The sequence below is a fragment of the Oryzias latipes genome, chromosome 15 (assembly GCF_053564925.1).
Source record: "Oryzias latipes strain Hd-rR chromosome 15, Olatipes_Hd-rR_3.1".
Classification (NCBI taxonomy): Eukaryota; Metazoa; Chordata; class Actinopteri; order Beloniformes; family Adrianichthyidae; genus Oryzias; species Oryzias latipes.
The window spans coordinates 26,605,566-26,621,855 of NC_136251.1; the positions used below are offsets into that span (position 1 = coordinate 26,605,566).

A 16,290-nucleotide genomic window follows, 5' to 3' on the forward strand; every position below is an offset into this window, starting at 1 on the left:
TTCATTATGAGATGTGAAGATCAACCAAGAAGTGCTCAATGTTGCAGTTCCTCATGTGACCACTGGAAGCTGGCGTCCAAGTTGACTAATTTTTCTATCATCATTCATGTTGAGAATAATAACTTCCACTAAAAATAAATCAATGCACCGCACAGTTACACAAATGTATTAGATGTTTATTTTCTCTCTATTACAAATTATTTTTTCCTCAAAATCTACTTGTTTAAAATTTGATTAGAGTTTAAATTTGTGCACTCTCACTTGACCTTGTCCTACACACTAAACTCCAGCGGGGCTAGAAGTTCAGACTCTTCCTGGAAGGAGCTGTTCTCACTGGTCTTTGTCAGCTTATGAGAACCCGCTCGTTTTTGTGTGTTGGGGGGGGGGCTGATGCAGAGAGCGGAGGTTTTTAAAGGAATACTCAGAAATGCATGTACGGATCAAAATACCGCTTTGGGTTTCTTTTCATGAGTACTTAACATCATAACACAGTTAAAAGCTCAATAAATTGATTTTGCTAGGTATAGGTCCTTTAAAACCAGAGATTTTGGCCGTGTCGACTCACATTGAAGTGGCCACTTCCAATAAAAAGTCAATGTAAACGCACATAAACCCTTGTTTCAAGCTTCCGCGTTCAGAAGTCAGCCGTTTATGCATTGCTACGCAAGTTTTTTGTCTGGTTGCGGGCTCTACGTACAAATCCGGCATTCATTAAGTTCAACCAGTTGACTGCTAAAACTCCAGTGTTGAAGAGTTAGAATGGCTGCTGAAGCTTCATTTTTTTTAAATTATCCTATGGCTGACATCAGAAATGATGAGTCTAAAAACCTGATGTGACTCTTAGCTTTTGCAGCATTATGTTTAAAAATAAATTGAATTTTCAGATGTATAAACACAAGTTATAACAATTTCCTGAGGACAACTGGAGTTGTGACAAAAATGATCCACAGGATAAAGACACAGAGTCTGACATGGAGCGAATAAATCTATGGATTTTCATACTCGTAAATGTATTATCTTAAACAAAAAACATCTGTGGGTGATTACTATTGGCAGTGCTTAAAGACTTGAAGTTTCCAGAGGGAGACTAATGAGTTAATATGAAGCACTGAACATCTAAGTATATTTTAAGAGGCAGTGTAAACTGCAAACTAGCAAGGTCAGTTTGAGTGCAGAGGAAGAATGTTCAAGAAACACACAGACAAGCACAAAAATGCAAGAACTACCATCCGTTTTTTTAAGGGCGTTCCAACTTTTCGACAGGCTGTTCTTTCACAGCTGAGATCAGATGTATTGCTCAGTCTGAGAAAGTTCAAAGAATAACAAATCTTCTGTAGCTTTGCGTCTTTCTGCTGACCTCGCCATCACGCATCATCATGCACTCAGCTTCGACAGGCTACCACATGTAAATGGGTCAGCCTCTAATTAATGAGTCTTGATTCCTCCAGTTTGACACTCATCTGTAAAAACAATTAACACTGGTTCTCTTTAACAAGACAGAGGGCATAAATCAAATGTTAACACAACAGAGGAGAGGCTGTGCGCCTGCAATTAGGACAGTGACAAGCAAAGGCCCCTTAGCTCTGTGCTTCATTATCAATTGACAACCTGTATGTCCTTTGACAGTGACTGATCTTCATAGGGAGCCGCCTTTGAATGCCTCTCCTCACAGCAGAATGGGGGAGGAAAATGAGATTTGCAGGCCCTTTGTTTCAGTAAAAAATCCTGCGGTTCACTTCTTTCCACCTTACTCGCCATCCAGATTTTGTTCTGTTCACATATTCTGCTCTGAAAGTCAGTGTTTACATCAAAAATTTCAAAATAATTGCTTACAATCAGTGCATTTCAGTGGATTTCTTTTTTTTGTTTTGTGTGGAAAAATCCATTTTGATTTCAATCAAAAAAAACAGAAACTACATAAATTATTAAGCATTTTAATTTATCTTATTTTTGAAGCAAAGCTTTCAGTGCTTAGCATTCATCTATTCTGGTCCCAGATGATACCGCGGATTCCATTATTTACTCCACCTGAGCAGTTTTTGTCTTTTAAATAAACGAGTGGGGGTAAGGTGTCAGATATTTGTTTTACTAAACAGATGAGTTCTGAGTGAATAATTTCCATAATTAATAGAACAAATAATTATTCAGCTTCAGATCTGAAGCCATTGTAATATAAAATGGTCACAGCAGTTACAAATCCCATTCAAAAATTATTCATTTTCTGGAAGCATAGAGAATGCCATTAAGGTCCAGATAATAGTTCATATGCAGAGATGCTTTCCCTGTTTCAAAGGAATGTGCTTTTTGATTCTTTGCCCCACAGTTAAATCTAATTTTACTGTCAGATTCATGAAGCTATACTTTATTACATATTCTTCTTTTTTCCTTTCCTTGAGGTGTTACTTTTACAACAGATGGCTATGCAGCTTTGGACACACAAGGTGTATATTTGTATAAACTTCTTTTGTATTTGAGACCAAACTTCAGTTTTCTGTTTGTTTTTTTACATGGGCAGAAGACAGCGGAAGAATAGGATAATAAAGATAAGGGACATGGGTATAGGATAGGAAAACGAGGACATGAAATGGTTGGAAGGTGGTTTAAAAAAATCACGTTAGAAGGGGTAGGATTACAAACAAAAAGAGGCAACAAGTAGCTTGAGGCCTTATTATTACTTTTACACGTAGATGTTTACCAAAAAGGCTGGGCACACACTCATCCACGCACACTCAAATATAAAAAGGCATACCTTCAAACACGTGAGTACTGACGTACAGATCAACTCGCACGCAAATGCATATGTACACAAGCAAACATGATTTCAGCTTATGTTATTCCTGCACATGCACAGATATCTTGTTTGTGCAAAGGGTGCATCTGTCCTCAGGTGAGTGTATGTGTTCTAATGTGGATAATGATGTGACAGAATGTGAAAAGTAAAATAAACAAAGGCCAGGGAGTGCCCCCACACCAAGCCCCCAGTAGAAGGCAGGGTACGAGTGGCAGCTAGGTCCTCCCAGTCACCTCCATGGAGAAGCAGATTGAGGGAAGTAGGAGCCCCCAGCTCCAAAGACCTGGAGGCCAAAGGAGCACAGAGCACAAGCCCTCGATTAACCAGAGAACAGTCCTCCCACACGCCCAGGGGCCAGTGTGAGGCTGGTTTAATCACAGATTACCATTTACTGCAAAAATGTTGTGTATTTGCAAAACACATGTTTAAAAAAATAGATTCTGAATTTACATATTTGACGTAATGTCATGTACTTTTATAACTTTGAGAAGCCTTCTCTTAAGATCCTTTAAATAAAATGTACAAAGAAACTCTAATTTCACGATATGATGATAAGAAGAGTTAAACTGGTGTTTGAATAATTTTAAATACATGGATATGTGAATCGATGATTACTACATGTTGGTTACTTAGTGTAAATCATTAATGTTTACTGAAAAGATGTAAGAATTCTTTCTGAGGATAATCAATAAGCACTCAATTTTGTTACTTGAAAACTTGATGTGTAGGGATGATTTCTGGATTAATATGAAATTTTATTCCTATTATAATCAATGAGTAGTACATATCTGTTACATGATGTGTGATTCATGTTACTGTTTACTGAAATCATGAAAAAAGGTTTTCTAATGATAATCAACAATCAATAAGCACTTTATCTGATCAGAACCAGATTATGAAAACTATACAAAAGTATTAAATAAAATAACTCAGTAAGGGTGGGATAATATAAATTTGCTTCTTCTTTCTTCTTCTTTAAATCTAGCCACAGGGGTTGCAAGCCAGTTGCCTCTGTGCCGGTCCCAAGCCCGGATAAATAGAGAGGGTTGCGTCAGGAAGGGCATCCGGCGTAAAAATTGCCAAAATAACCATGCGAATCATCCACAACACTTTTGACATACCGGATCGGTCGAGGCCCGGGTTAACAACGACCGCCACCGATGCTGTTAACCTACAGGGTGTCGGTGGAAATTTGACTACTGTTGGTCGAAGAAAGAGGGGAGGCAGAAGGGTCCGTGGCCAGAGAGAGAAGGGAAAAGGCAGGAACATAGGTTTGAGAATAGGGACTCTTAACGTTGGCACAATGACAGGGAAAGGCAGAGAGCTGGCAGACATGATGGAGAGAAGGAAGGTAGATGTACTGTGTGTGCAGGAGACAAGGTGGAAGGGCAGCAAGGCACGTAGTATTGGAGGAGGATACAAACTGTTCTATCATGGTGTTGATAGGAAGAGAAACGGGGTAGGAGTGATTCTGAAGGGGGAGTTTGTAAACAGTGTTCTAGAGGTGAAAAGAGTCTCAGACAGGATGATGAGCCTAAAGTTAGAAATTGAAGGGGTGATGGTGAATGTAGTCAGTGGGTATGCGCCACAGGTTGGCTGTGAGTTAGAAGTGAAGGAGAGATTCTGGAGTGAGTTGGATGAGGTCATAGAGGGTATCCCCAGAGGAGAGAGAGTTGTTATTGGAGCAGACTTTAATGGGCATGTTGGTGAGGGCAACAGAGGTGATGAGGAGGTGATGGGCAGGTTTGGTGTGAAGGAAAGGAATCTGGAGGGACAGATGGTGGTGGACTTTGCGAAGAGGATGGAAATGGCTGTAGTCAACACTTACTTCCAGAAGAGAGAGGAACATAGAGTGACATACAGAAGTGGAGGTAGGAGTACTCAGGTGGACTACATCCTATGTAGACGAGGTCATTTGAGAGAGGTTAATGACTGCAAAGTGGTGGTAGGAGAGAGTGTAGCCAAACAGCACCGCATGGTGGTGTGTAAGATGACTCTGGAGGTCAGGAAGAAGAAGAGAGGGAAAACAGAAAAGAAGACCAAGTGGTGGAAGCTACAGAATGAAGAAACTTGTGAGGAATTTAGGCAGAAGTTGAGACAGGTCCTGGGTGGTCAGGATGAGCTTCCAGATGACTGGGAAACTACAGCAGAGATTATCAGGGAAACAGGTAGGAAAGTGCTAGGTGTGTCATCTGGAAAGAGGAAAGACGGTAAAGAGACTTGGTGGTGGAATGAGGAAGTACAGGAATGCGTCCAGAGGAAGAGGTTGGCTAAAAGGAAGTGGGATGTAGAAAGGACTGAGGAAGGTAGACAGGAGTATAAGGAAGCGCAGCGTAGAGTGAAGAGAGAGGTGGCAAAGGCCAAACAGAAAGCTTACGATGAGCTATATGACAGGTTAGACACAAAGGAAGGAGAAAAGGACTTGTACAGGCTAGCCAGACAGAGAGACAGAGATGGGAAGGACGTGCAACAGATAAGGGTGATTAAGGACAGAGATGGAAAGGTGCTAACAACCCAGGAGAGTGTACAGAAAAGATGGAAGGAGTATTTTGAGGAGCTGATGAACGTGGAAAATGACAGGGAAAGAAGGGAGGAAGAAGTGGTTGTTGTGGAGCAGGAAGTAGCAGAGATTGGAAAGGATGAGGTTAGGAAGGCTCTGAAAAGGATGAAGAGCGGAAAGGCCGTTGGTCCTGATGACGTACCTGTGGAGGTATGGAAGTGCTTAGGAGAGACAGCAGTGGAATTTCTAACGAGTTTTTTCAATAGGATTCTAGAGAGTGAGAAGATGCCTGAGGAATGGAGGAGAAGCGTTCTGGTTCCGATCTTTAAGAACAAGGGTGACACGCAGAACTGCAGCAACTATAGAGGAATAAAGTTGATGAGCCACACAATGAAGCTGTGGGAAAGAGTAGTGGAAGCCAGGCTTAGGAAAGAGGTGGAGATTTGTGAGCAGCAGTATGGTTTCATGCCCCGTAAGAGCACCACTGATGCCATTTTTGCTTTGAGAATGTTGATGGAAAAGTACAGAGAAGGTCAGAAGGAGCTGCATTGTGTGTTCGTAGATTTAGAGAAGGCGTATGACAGGGTGCCGAGGGAGGAGCTGTGGTACTGTATGAGGTCGTCTGGAGTGGCAGAGAAGTATGTCAGAGTAGTTCAGGACATGTATGAGAGAAGTATGACGGTGGTGAGATGTGCTGTAGGTCAGACAGAGGAGTTCAAGGTGGAGGTGGGACTACACCAAGGATCAGCTTTGAGTCCTTTTTTGTTTGCTATGCTGATGGACAGGCTGACAGACGAGGTAAGACAGGAATCTCCCTGGACAATGATGTTTGCGGATGACATTGTAATCTGCAGTGAGAGTAGAGAGCAGGTGGAGGAACAGCTAGAGAGGTGGAGGTTTGCTCTGGAAAGAAGAGGCATGAAGGTCAGTCGTAGTAAGACAGAATACATGTGTCTGAACGAGAGGGATCAAGGTAGAAGCGTTAGGTTACAGGGGGCTGAGGTGAAGAAGGTGCAGGAGTTTAAGTACTTGGGGTCAACAGTTCAGTGTGATGGGGAGTGTGGAAAAGAGGTGAAGAGGCGAGTGCAGGCAGGTTGGAGCGGGTGGAGGAAAGTGTCAGGAGTGTTGTGTGACAGAAGAGTGTCAGCAAGACTCAAAGGAAAGGTGTACAAGACAGTGGTGAGACCAGCTCTGCTCTATGGGTTAGAGACGGTAGCAGTGAGACAGAGACAAGAGGCTGAGATGGAGGTAGCGGAGATGAAGATGTTGAGGTTCTCCTTAGGAGTGACCAGGTTAGACAGGATAAGGAACGAGTACATCAGAGGGACGGCTCATGTTGCCTGTGTTAGCGACAAAGTCAGAGAAGCCAGACTGAGATGGTTTGGACATGTTCAGAGGAGGGATAGTGGATATATTGGTAGAAGGATGTTGGAGATGGAGCTGCCTGGCAGGAGGGCAAGAGGACGGCCAAAGAGGAGATACATGGATGTCTTGACAGAGGACATGAAGTTGGCTAATGTTAGGGTAGAAGATGTTCATGATAGAGTGAGGTGGAAAAGGATGATTCGCTGTGGCGACCCCTGATGGGAAAAGCCGAAAGAGAAAGAAGAATATAAATTTGCTTCTTCCTACTTCTTTTCTTGGAATAAATCAAACTCTACTTGACCTTAGTTTATAATTACTGTATTTAATGAATCAAATGTGACTTAAGTGTGTCTTTGTTTATTTATTTTGTGTTTTATCTTTGCATTTCATCATTTCTGTAAGGAGCTTCATAAATCTATATGATTTTTTCACATTGTATTGTCTACAAATAATGTTTGAAATAAACCAAACCCAATCCATCCATCCATCCATCCATCCATCCATCCATCCATCCATCCATCCATCCAGCCAGCCAGCCAGCCAGCCAGCCAGCCAGCCAACCAACCAACCAACCAACCAACCAATCTTTGTGTATGGATTTAATATTTGCCAGTTCATTGTCCTGCATTCAAACCTGACATCAAATCAGCCACTTACTTCCAACATCCAAATATCTTTAAGGGGAAAAAAAATTCAAGTGGTCTCATAAGAATAATTTACAAACGATAAAAACATTTACAGGTATTCAACCACTGTAGTAACCTGCCTACAAAAAGCAATCTACATTTTAGGGTGCAATGAAAAGCTGGCCACACTAATGTGAAAAAACACATCATGCTATATTAACATTTTCTTTTCTTGTAAAATTTAACTAAATTAAAAATTCAATTTTTCAGACAATACAGTGGTTGGTTGCTGAAATCCCAAACACATTTACTTTACTGGATGATAGTTGAGCTCTTTCATTTTATGATTTCAATGTAAAATTCATTCAAAGGCTGCCTGTTCATAAACAAGAGTGAAAAACTAAACCAGCATGAATATTTGTTATCCGTAATTACATAAAATTGAGCGATTTTGACAGAGTGCAATACAGAGTGCCCTGATTGTTTTTTTTCTTTACAATGTTAATTTCTGTAACAAGCATCAAAGGCAAATTATAAATTTTTCGGGGATAATTTAACATGTGATGAATAATCATCGTGCCTCAACTTAGATTCTGATTCTGTATGCAGACTCAAAACATGTCAGTAGCACTTCTCAGCATCCAAACTTCTATTTTTTCCATTTGCTTTTCTGTAATCAAGGTCATTGGTAAAATCTTCACATATTTATTCAAAATTGAAGCTCTGATAAGAAAAAACATCCCTGAATAAAAAGAAAAATCCCAAATGTTTCAGAGAAACCTGATAATCCCAGCCAGCTGAACCTAAAGCAGAAAATATAAATGTATAGCTATTTCCATGATGTTAAATTATTCAAACCCTCTCCCCGAATAAGCATTGTAACCCACTTCACTTCAGAGGGAGACACAAAAATGGTTACTGTCATAGTATCAGTTTTACCCTACACTTCACTACACTAAAATTAATACAGTGACATGACAGAGCCAATTTATCATGGTATTCTCCAGAGGGACGCATCACATTAAGACCTGCAAATGCAAAAGCAGAAACATGATGGACACCTTGGACTGTCATTCACTCAGGGAACACAAACGGAAAAATAAACGCAAATACATTTGTATGACAATTCCATACAACTGGGCTTGCCTGTGTAAAATCATCTATTGTAGAAGATGGAGAAACAATAATAACCTGAATGGAAAACTGCAGTGATATAACAGTAGCTGATGTGACAGTTTTGTTTATGGCTGACATTCTGGTTCTTCATTATTGTATTATTATCTCTGTTTCCTCTTCTATTTGGTGTTATTTAGTGCTCACATGGTGCTGAGAAACCTTTGCAAAACATGTGAAAATTCGTGGATGCCTCTTTAAAAGAGAAGTGAACTCCACATAGTCTGAAGGGTAACGCAATGTGGGCATTTCTTTCAGATGAACCACAATCCTCAGCAGAATTTCTTGTCTCTTTCCATGGCAAGTGTCTAGCTGGGCTGTGACAGCTCATAACTATATGGAGATGATAAAAGTACATGAAAATATTTACATTTGCTGATGCCAGAACTTTACAGTTTCCCTCCTTTTTTGTTCTTTCTAACTCATGGAAGCTAAAACAAAACCAAAACGGGTTTAGAAAACAGGCAAGGATTTGTGATGACATTTTTAAAAATGTTTACATTTTTGAGTTATCTAAGGAAAGCAAGAAACTCCCAGAAATTGTTAAATTACTTTATCTTAATTTGTGGTGAAAAACACAGTAAAATACTGCTTCCTAAGGATTATGGGATAAATAGAATCTCAAAGTGTACTGAAAGGGCTTTTAAAGAGGACATAGTAGTTGTTCCGTCCACTATACTTTATGAACCATTTGGAAGGTTAGAAATGTACAGAATTACTTCAGATTATTGTAGTTTTTTGTTTTTTTCTTCATGTTTGTACCGGTAAGCTTTTCTGTAGTTTTTATTAGATGTTGATCATCACCCTTATGTGTTTTCCACTTTAGTGCAGCACTTTTTCTCTTGAACAGATATTTAATAATTATTAAAAACAGGCTGATTTTACCTTTATCATGCTCTAATTCCTTTTTATTACTTTAGTGGATAAATCAATGGATAAAATCAAATTGATAAATCAATTTTTATATTTCTAACAGATTGCAAAAATTACTTTTATCAGTTGAGTTTAAAAGTAATCTTCCTTGACTCTTCTTATTCACGTTTAAAAAAATATGTGACCAAAAAAATAAAAACTTTACACGCAGCTGATGTACTTATATGACTGAAGTCTTTTTTGTTTTGAACCTTTTTTCACATATTTGGTGCAAGAAGGAAGTACATGTGGGGCAGACTCAAAGTAGGTCATTAAACAAGAATAAACCGTATGAATGAACACACGACTAAAGGTGTACTTTTGCACGGCAAAAATAACTAACCTTAATCTTTAATAATGCATGTTACATTATTTAAAGATGTACAGTGACATTAAAATGACAAAGTGATGAAGATATGGCATTATATTATTTTGGTTTTATGATTAATACTAACGTCTTTGTGTCTACCTTTGTGCATTTTTTAACAATACTGTCATCACCAAGGTTTGTTATATACCTTAATATGTCATTTTTTGTTGTTGTTTTGTTCCATACACACAAAAAAATTGTCTAAAAACGATGTGAATGTGTATCGAAAGATATTAACATTTAGATTGAAAACAAGGTACATGTATATGTTTATATACATACATGTTTATATAGGTGTGCATGGTAATATTGTCATGTCTCGTCAGTCTTATGTTTTGTCCTTAGTTGTGCACTTTTGGTCAATATCTGTCACTTCTGTTGTTACGTGTTGCACTTCCTGTTTTATTTTGTAATACTAACTCTCCTCTTGTTTCAGGCCTTGTTACTTCCTGCCCTGGTGTGTTTTACTACAGGTGTGATTGTCTAATCCTCCCTGACCGTGATTCCCTCTATTATGTTTTAAATAGTCTGAGACTCCCTTTGTCCCATACCAGTGTGTTTGGTCTTATCCTTTGCCACAGCACAAGCCTTTTCTTGAGATTGTAAGCTTTAAACTCTGTATCTGATTCCAGCCCTAAGTTCCGTCTTGAAATAGATGTGTGTGAGTGTAGATGTATGTAACATACACAACTTAATTATATTGGCTGTTAGGTCATTATACCTTAAATATGCTTCATTAAATTTAGTCCAAAAATATAATATCGAGCCAAAACAAAACCGTGACCCAAACATCCAAGTTTGAACCGACTTGTGAAAGAAGAGAAATGTTGATTCCCTAGTTGCAACTACAACTGCTGCTGAAAATATGTCTTGATGCTCCAAAAACAACAGCTTTTGGGTAAAAGGTCTGAACACTAAATTGAATTTTGGGTTTAAAAATGTCACAAAGTAATTTAAAAAAAAAGGACAAAGAGACCGAGAGTGTGAAACAAGAGTCACCTTTCTATAATCCTCTAACCTCTGTGCTTCAAGCCTCTTCCCCAAACTCCAATTACAAAAAGAAGAAATACCTGGCAGTTTTGGTTCTTAGGAAACACACAGGCTCTACATCAGAACTCAATTTGGATTGGAAATGAAACCGCGCTTGTGTGTTTCCCGCTGCAGACAGCCCAATCTTCAGCTGCTTGCCCACATGACTTTTTTTTCTGAGCAGGAAAGCTCTGAGGAAATAGATAAATAAAAGTGTTGCCTTTGTTCATTTGAAGTAAACTTGGAGCTAACCTTGTGTAGTTTATTCAAACTGACCTTGGGAAATTTCTGAGATCTAAAGTCGAGCGTACAGTACTTTCAGCTTGGACTTTGAATAAAACATGACAAGAAGCCTAGAGGATGTTTCAAAAACATCAGAGATCTTTGAGTCTTCATATCATGGCACCAAACAAACTTCTTAGTAAAGAATGTGACATTCCCTGCAGAAATGTAACATTTGAAACCATATACTAAATATTTTAAAAACATTTGTAAATAATGTATTTTTAAACCACCTGAGACTTAAATGTTAGTTCATAACATAGTTTTTTTTATCTCACCGTGCTGTCATCATATCTAAAATTTCAATGTCACTGTGCCCTTTTTGTAAAACCGATTAGTCCAGCCTTCTAGTTCACTCTGTTTTTAGCTTCTGCTCTTCAAATTCATTGGATTTCGTTTTTCTTTTTTTCAGCGCTGTGCTGCTCTCACCCCCTCTTTCAATTGCCTACATTATCTTCAGCCTTCATCTAGCCTTCTGCTCTGGTTGACACCCCTGCATCTAGAGTCCAGGGGTCCTATCTGTCTATCTGGAATTGTCCTTGATGAAAGAAATCAATTTCAAAATAAAGCTGTTTATCACAATCTAATGTAAGTGAGGAGATAACAGCAACTTAATTAACTAAACTAAATTAGACAACAAATCTGTCCTTTTTTTTTTAAAGACTGAGGAAAAACAGAGCGGCATAGTAAAGCAGTTTCAAGTCCATCTGCATTCTGACCTTGGTTTAGGATGAACAGATGGTGCGTAAGGCTTCCAGAATGTCTTCACTTTCTGTTTCAGTGTGGAATTTTCTACTCCAAAATGATCTATTGACTTTTTATATCATGTTTACAGTGTCCTTTTCAGAGAGTGCAACAAAAGTCAAGCTGCCCTGTTTCAAAAGATGCAAAGGGAGCACTAATGATTAATGTATCTCCAGAGAATGAACAAAAACTTTGCAACTTCAGTCACCTCAGAGTAAAAAAGCAGGCAGATATTCAATTTGTAAAAAAATAATAAATAAAAAAGACGAAGGACAAAACACATCCTGACCTGCTCAAAAAAACAAAAAACAAACAAACAAACAAACAGGTGATGAAGACTCCCAAAGAGAGTTATGGAGCATGAAAAATATTCCAGAGCTGCACAAAAAAGGTTTGCAGCCTGCTCACCTGAGCAGCAGGGGTGAAAACCAGATGCAGAATGTAGGTGTGAGCATTCACAGGAAACAAATCTCAACACACTAAGCAGGAAAAACGCATCTCAAAATAAAAAGGCTTAAAGTTATAAAAAAGGATTCCAAAACAATTTTTTTTAATTTAGGAAAACAAACAACTGAACTAACCAACAAAACTAACTCACACAATAAAATCACTTTACCACGTGCTTTCAACTGAGCAAAACAGCTCAAGATCTTAAAAAAGTTTACTTCTTACTTCTGTCACTGATTTAGTACATTAAAGTTTGGGTACAAATTTAAAAGATCTTCTTTCACTAAAGACTTTTCAGTTCTGCATTTGACCAAAGCAGCTTTTTAACATCCATCTCAGGGCTGCTGAATGTTTGAAAAGATAGATACAGAGCCAGCTCTTCTTTCTACTGTGAAGGAGCTCCCACTTGCAGACACCCTCTCTATCTTCAAAGACTTTGAATTTTTCCTTTTGTTTCTTGTCTCCTGCATTTCCATTTGTTCCTGCATCAGTTAAAACTTTTCTTGAGTTCATTACCATCTCTTTGTGCAGGGTTAATCACAAAAAATACGTTTAATTTCTTAATTTATTTAGCTAACTTTGCTCTTGGAATTAGCAACTAAACTGAAACAGAATCAAGCAATCTAGAGTAGATTGTAATAAACTAAAATAAAACTGTGTTGTAATTACATTTATTTTACTGTCATCCATTTGAAAACTTTTAATTTAATTTGCCTTTTCTAAGAAGTGTTCTTAGCTTTTAGTTGTGACCTGGCCTTGTCTAAATAACCCAAACTGAAATACTTTTTGGCTGTCATTTATCTGAATCGCTGTCAAGTTTTATCAGAACATGCGTACCTGCAATGTAAGAAATAACCTTTTCTGAGCTGTTTCAGTCACAATAATTGAAAAGCAGCTTTTCTGCCATTTAATAAGCTCTTAGAAAAAAACAGGCAATTAGCTGAGACACATCTTTTGTTATTTCTTTTTTTCTACAGAAAATGAGGTAAATAAATGAGAAAACACTGTTTACTGTTTGAGCCTCACCAAGCTCCCACTCTCTGTTAAACTATTCATGTATTCAACAGGTCCAGTCTAACTCCAACCTGCTCGTTAGTTTGATTTCAGACATCGTTCAAAAATAACACAATGTTCCAAGATAGAAATTTAGCTATTTTTCTTCTTTTTTTATTAGAATTCTAAAATAATATATATTAAAATGCTATTAAAGTAGTTTCAGCTCAAAGATTTGTGAGCAAAGTGTTGTTATAATGCAAAAATGCATTAAATTGGACCTTTTCTGAAGTCTTTTTCTAAAAAGTGAAGCACCAAAAAAATCTTCATCATTAATAGCGGCACAAATGTGGAACATCTTTTATCATATTGATAAATGCTTAGGTAAATATGCTAGCCATAAAGGTGTCACTACACAGTTTAATCACTACTGTTTAGTGAATTGCTGTGGTAAAAAAAAAAATCCGTTTAATTTTCTGTTCTGTCGCTTTAGATTTTTATTGAAAATGAACTCTATTCTGTGCGCTCACATGGAAAATGTACCCCACTGAGAGAAGTTAGAAAATGTGGCTGCTATAAATGAAGTTGATTTGGAGTCATTATAAAACATCATTTCTCCATGGCCCTAAAATCCCAGCGCGGCCTTGCCCTTTACATCCAGCGAGCCTCATCCACTGTACATCAAAGAGGATTAAACCAAGTCTCCAAACACTTCAAGTAAAATTAGTACCAGACAGACTTCTGTGCATGCAAAGAGGATTAAACTTACATAGTCGTCATATGATTCATGTGTGACTGCTAACAGCGGCGGCCTGTATCCTGCATTCCCTCCTGTCCCTCTGGCTCTTGCAGCTTGTGCTTCCCTTTTCAAAGCCGTCGTGGGAAGTTTGCTGTGTGTTGGTGTTGCTGTCCCCCGAGGAGCAGCAGCGCTTCTTCCTGTACCTCTGGGGCCCCTGGCGATACGAAGAAGAGACAAAACAGCAGCTAATCCAAAACTTTCTGACTGATATTTTTTGAAAAGTCAAATTTACACCTAAGTAGAAATGTTAATCATACAGAATCACAGAAAAAAACATTTAAAATGGATTTTTTTACATCTTCAAAAATTTCATTAAATTAGCATTTTTTACATTTTAGATAATTGCATTTCACTGCTTGTTGGAGCTGGCTTTAGCTTTTATCTTTATGCAAAAGCCCCATGCAGGAAGGCTGCAAAATGTTCAATGTGCATTATGTAAGCATGATAGTAAGTCTATAACCCATAGTTTAGATTATATAATCAACACATGAACTGGTGTCAATGCAGAGTAACAGGAACTGTAATGAATTTAGGTTAAAAACATTTTTAAAACAGCAGACGTAGTCATGCAGCCGTTGTGATCTGCTTTCCAAGCTTTTTTCTAATTTATTTTCCAGATCTTATTTTATGTTTGTTCCATAAATATAAACATTTTTCACTTTAGGTTCATAATTTTATGGTGTTTATTGCTTCAGCACAGGGAGAACATCTAGTGTTGATGAAGACTTTAAACTGGGAACATCCCATGTTACTGCTGGATTTAGCTCATCCACTCATGGTCTCTGAATTAGGCCAGGCTGTCAAACCACAATTCCCCCTCCTGAGGGACTACTTTCGCTCAGGTAGATTATGGACAGTTTGCTCCAATTTCACACAAGCAGCTGTATGCGTGTCTAAGTCAATTTTTTCTTCTTCTGATTTTCCTGGTCTTGCCTGGATTCTCAAATTCCCTTGAGCAGCAAGACGGGAAATGCAAAAATAAATAAATAAATAAAATAAAAAAATAATTCTAACTTACTGAAAAGAAAAGCTCCTTTGAATAACCTTATATGTCATAGTGAAGAGCAAAACCAACTAACTCGCCAATGTCACTGAGGATTTTACAATTTTGTTGACTTGCAGACATTTTCAATTGATAAAAACACCATCAATTATCTTATAACAAGGATACTTTAAATAATATTTAAGGGCAAGATCAGCCAAAATCTTAAATTGGTTGTTATTCTTAGGGTTTTTCCAGAAGCCTTGATGGAGCGGCGTGTTTTCACTCAGCTTTAAGCAGCTCCTCACCTTGTGGAAGCTGTGCTTGTTGGTCGCGAGCTCCTCCCGAGTGCGGTTCTGCCTCTGCTCGACTCATCTGAGCCGTTCAACAGGGATAACTCTCTCAACTGTTCCTGTCTGATCTCATCATTGTAGTCCTGGAGAGGCAGAATATAGTAGGTCTCAAACAGGAAAAATCAACAAGGACATTTATCTTCTAAAGGCAATAGCAGATCTAAGAGTAAAGTGAACTTGATTACCTCAGAAAACACACTGAGCATGGATAGTGAAAAACATTATGTGTTGCATGGGGTAATGTTTTAAATCAAAAGCATGGTCAAAAAAAAAAATACAAAAAATAAAATGAAATTCAAAACTTGTGAGAAAGAAATTCCCCAAAATATTTTTGAAAATATTAAAAAGAAAAATAGCAAAACTGTAATAGATGTTACAATGATCATCATATAATATATAGGGGACCAAACACATATTTTGAGATTACCCTATTAATTAAGATTAGTGGATCAAACTTAAAGAAGAAATTGAAAAACAAATACTTCAAAAGGAAATTCTTTCAAATATACTGCTATATGTGTAAAACCTAATGACATTTTTAAAAAAGAATAAAGAAATGTTCTTGTATTAATAGTAATTCTAAAAATATTACTATGAACAGAAAACAATCAAATGACCAACAATAAATGAATTGAAAAATAAACTAAAACAAGTTTATGTAATGGAAAAGCTGACCGCCTCCCTCCACAGTAGATGTCTGTAATCAGAGATGGAGAGGAGTGAAGGAATATTTAAAATTTTAAGCTTAAGGTTGTTTCAGGAAGAACCCAACGAAAAACTTTTTACAAATAAATGTTTATGCCTGTGTACATATAGGAAAAATGGAACCCTGGCTAAGATCTGACTCCTTTTGTCCTTTCTTGTCTTTTAATAAAGCTATGTATAAATACACGCCATGTTTGTTGGATGTTGTAATACCCTCTT

The 16,290-nt window shown here is 37.8% G+C and overlaps 1 protein-coding gene across 6 annotated transcripts in view; it reads right to left on the bottom strand.

Moving 5' to 3' along the window:
* Positions 1–16,290, bottom strand: part of khdrbs2 (KH domain containing, RNA binding, signal transduction associated 2) — a 72,606-nt gene that overhangs the window by 20,261 nt on the left and 36,055 nt on the right. For all 6 annotated transcript variants that reach the window (XR_013647925.1, XR_013647924.1, XR_013647923.1 and 3 more), the window contains exons 5-6: positions 15,322–15,449; positions 14,002–14,185 (exon numbers count right to left, since the gene is read on the bottom strand). Coding sequence is in view for 1 of the 6 variants with exons in the window: in XM_078932370.1 (XP_078788496.1) it covers positions 14,002–14,185; positions 15,322–15,449 (312 nt within the window). In the remaining 5 variants the exon portion in view is untranslated. The remainder of the gene's footprint in view (positions 1–14,001; positions 14,186–15,321; positions 15,450–16,290) is intronic.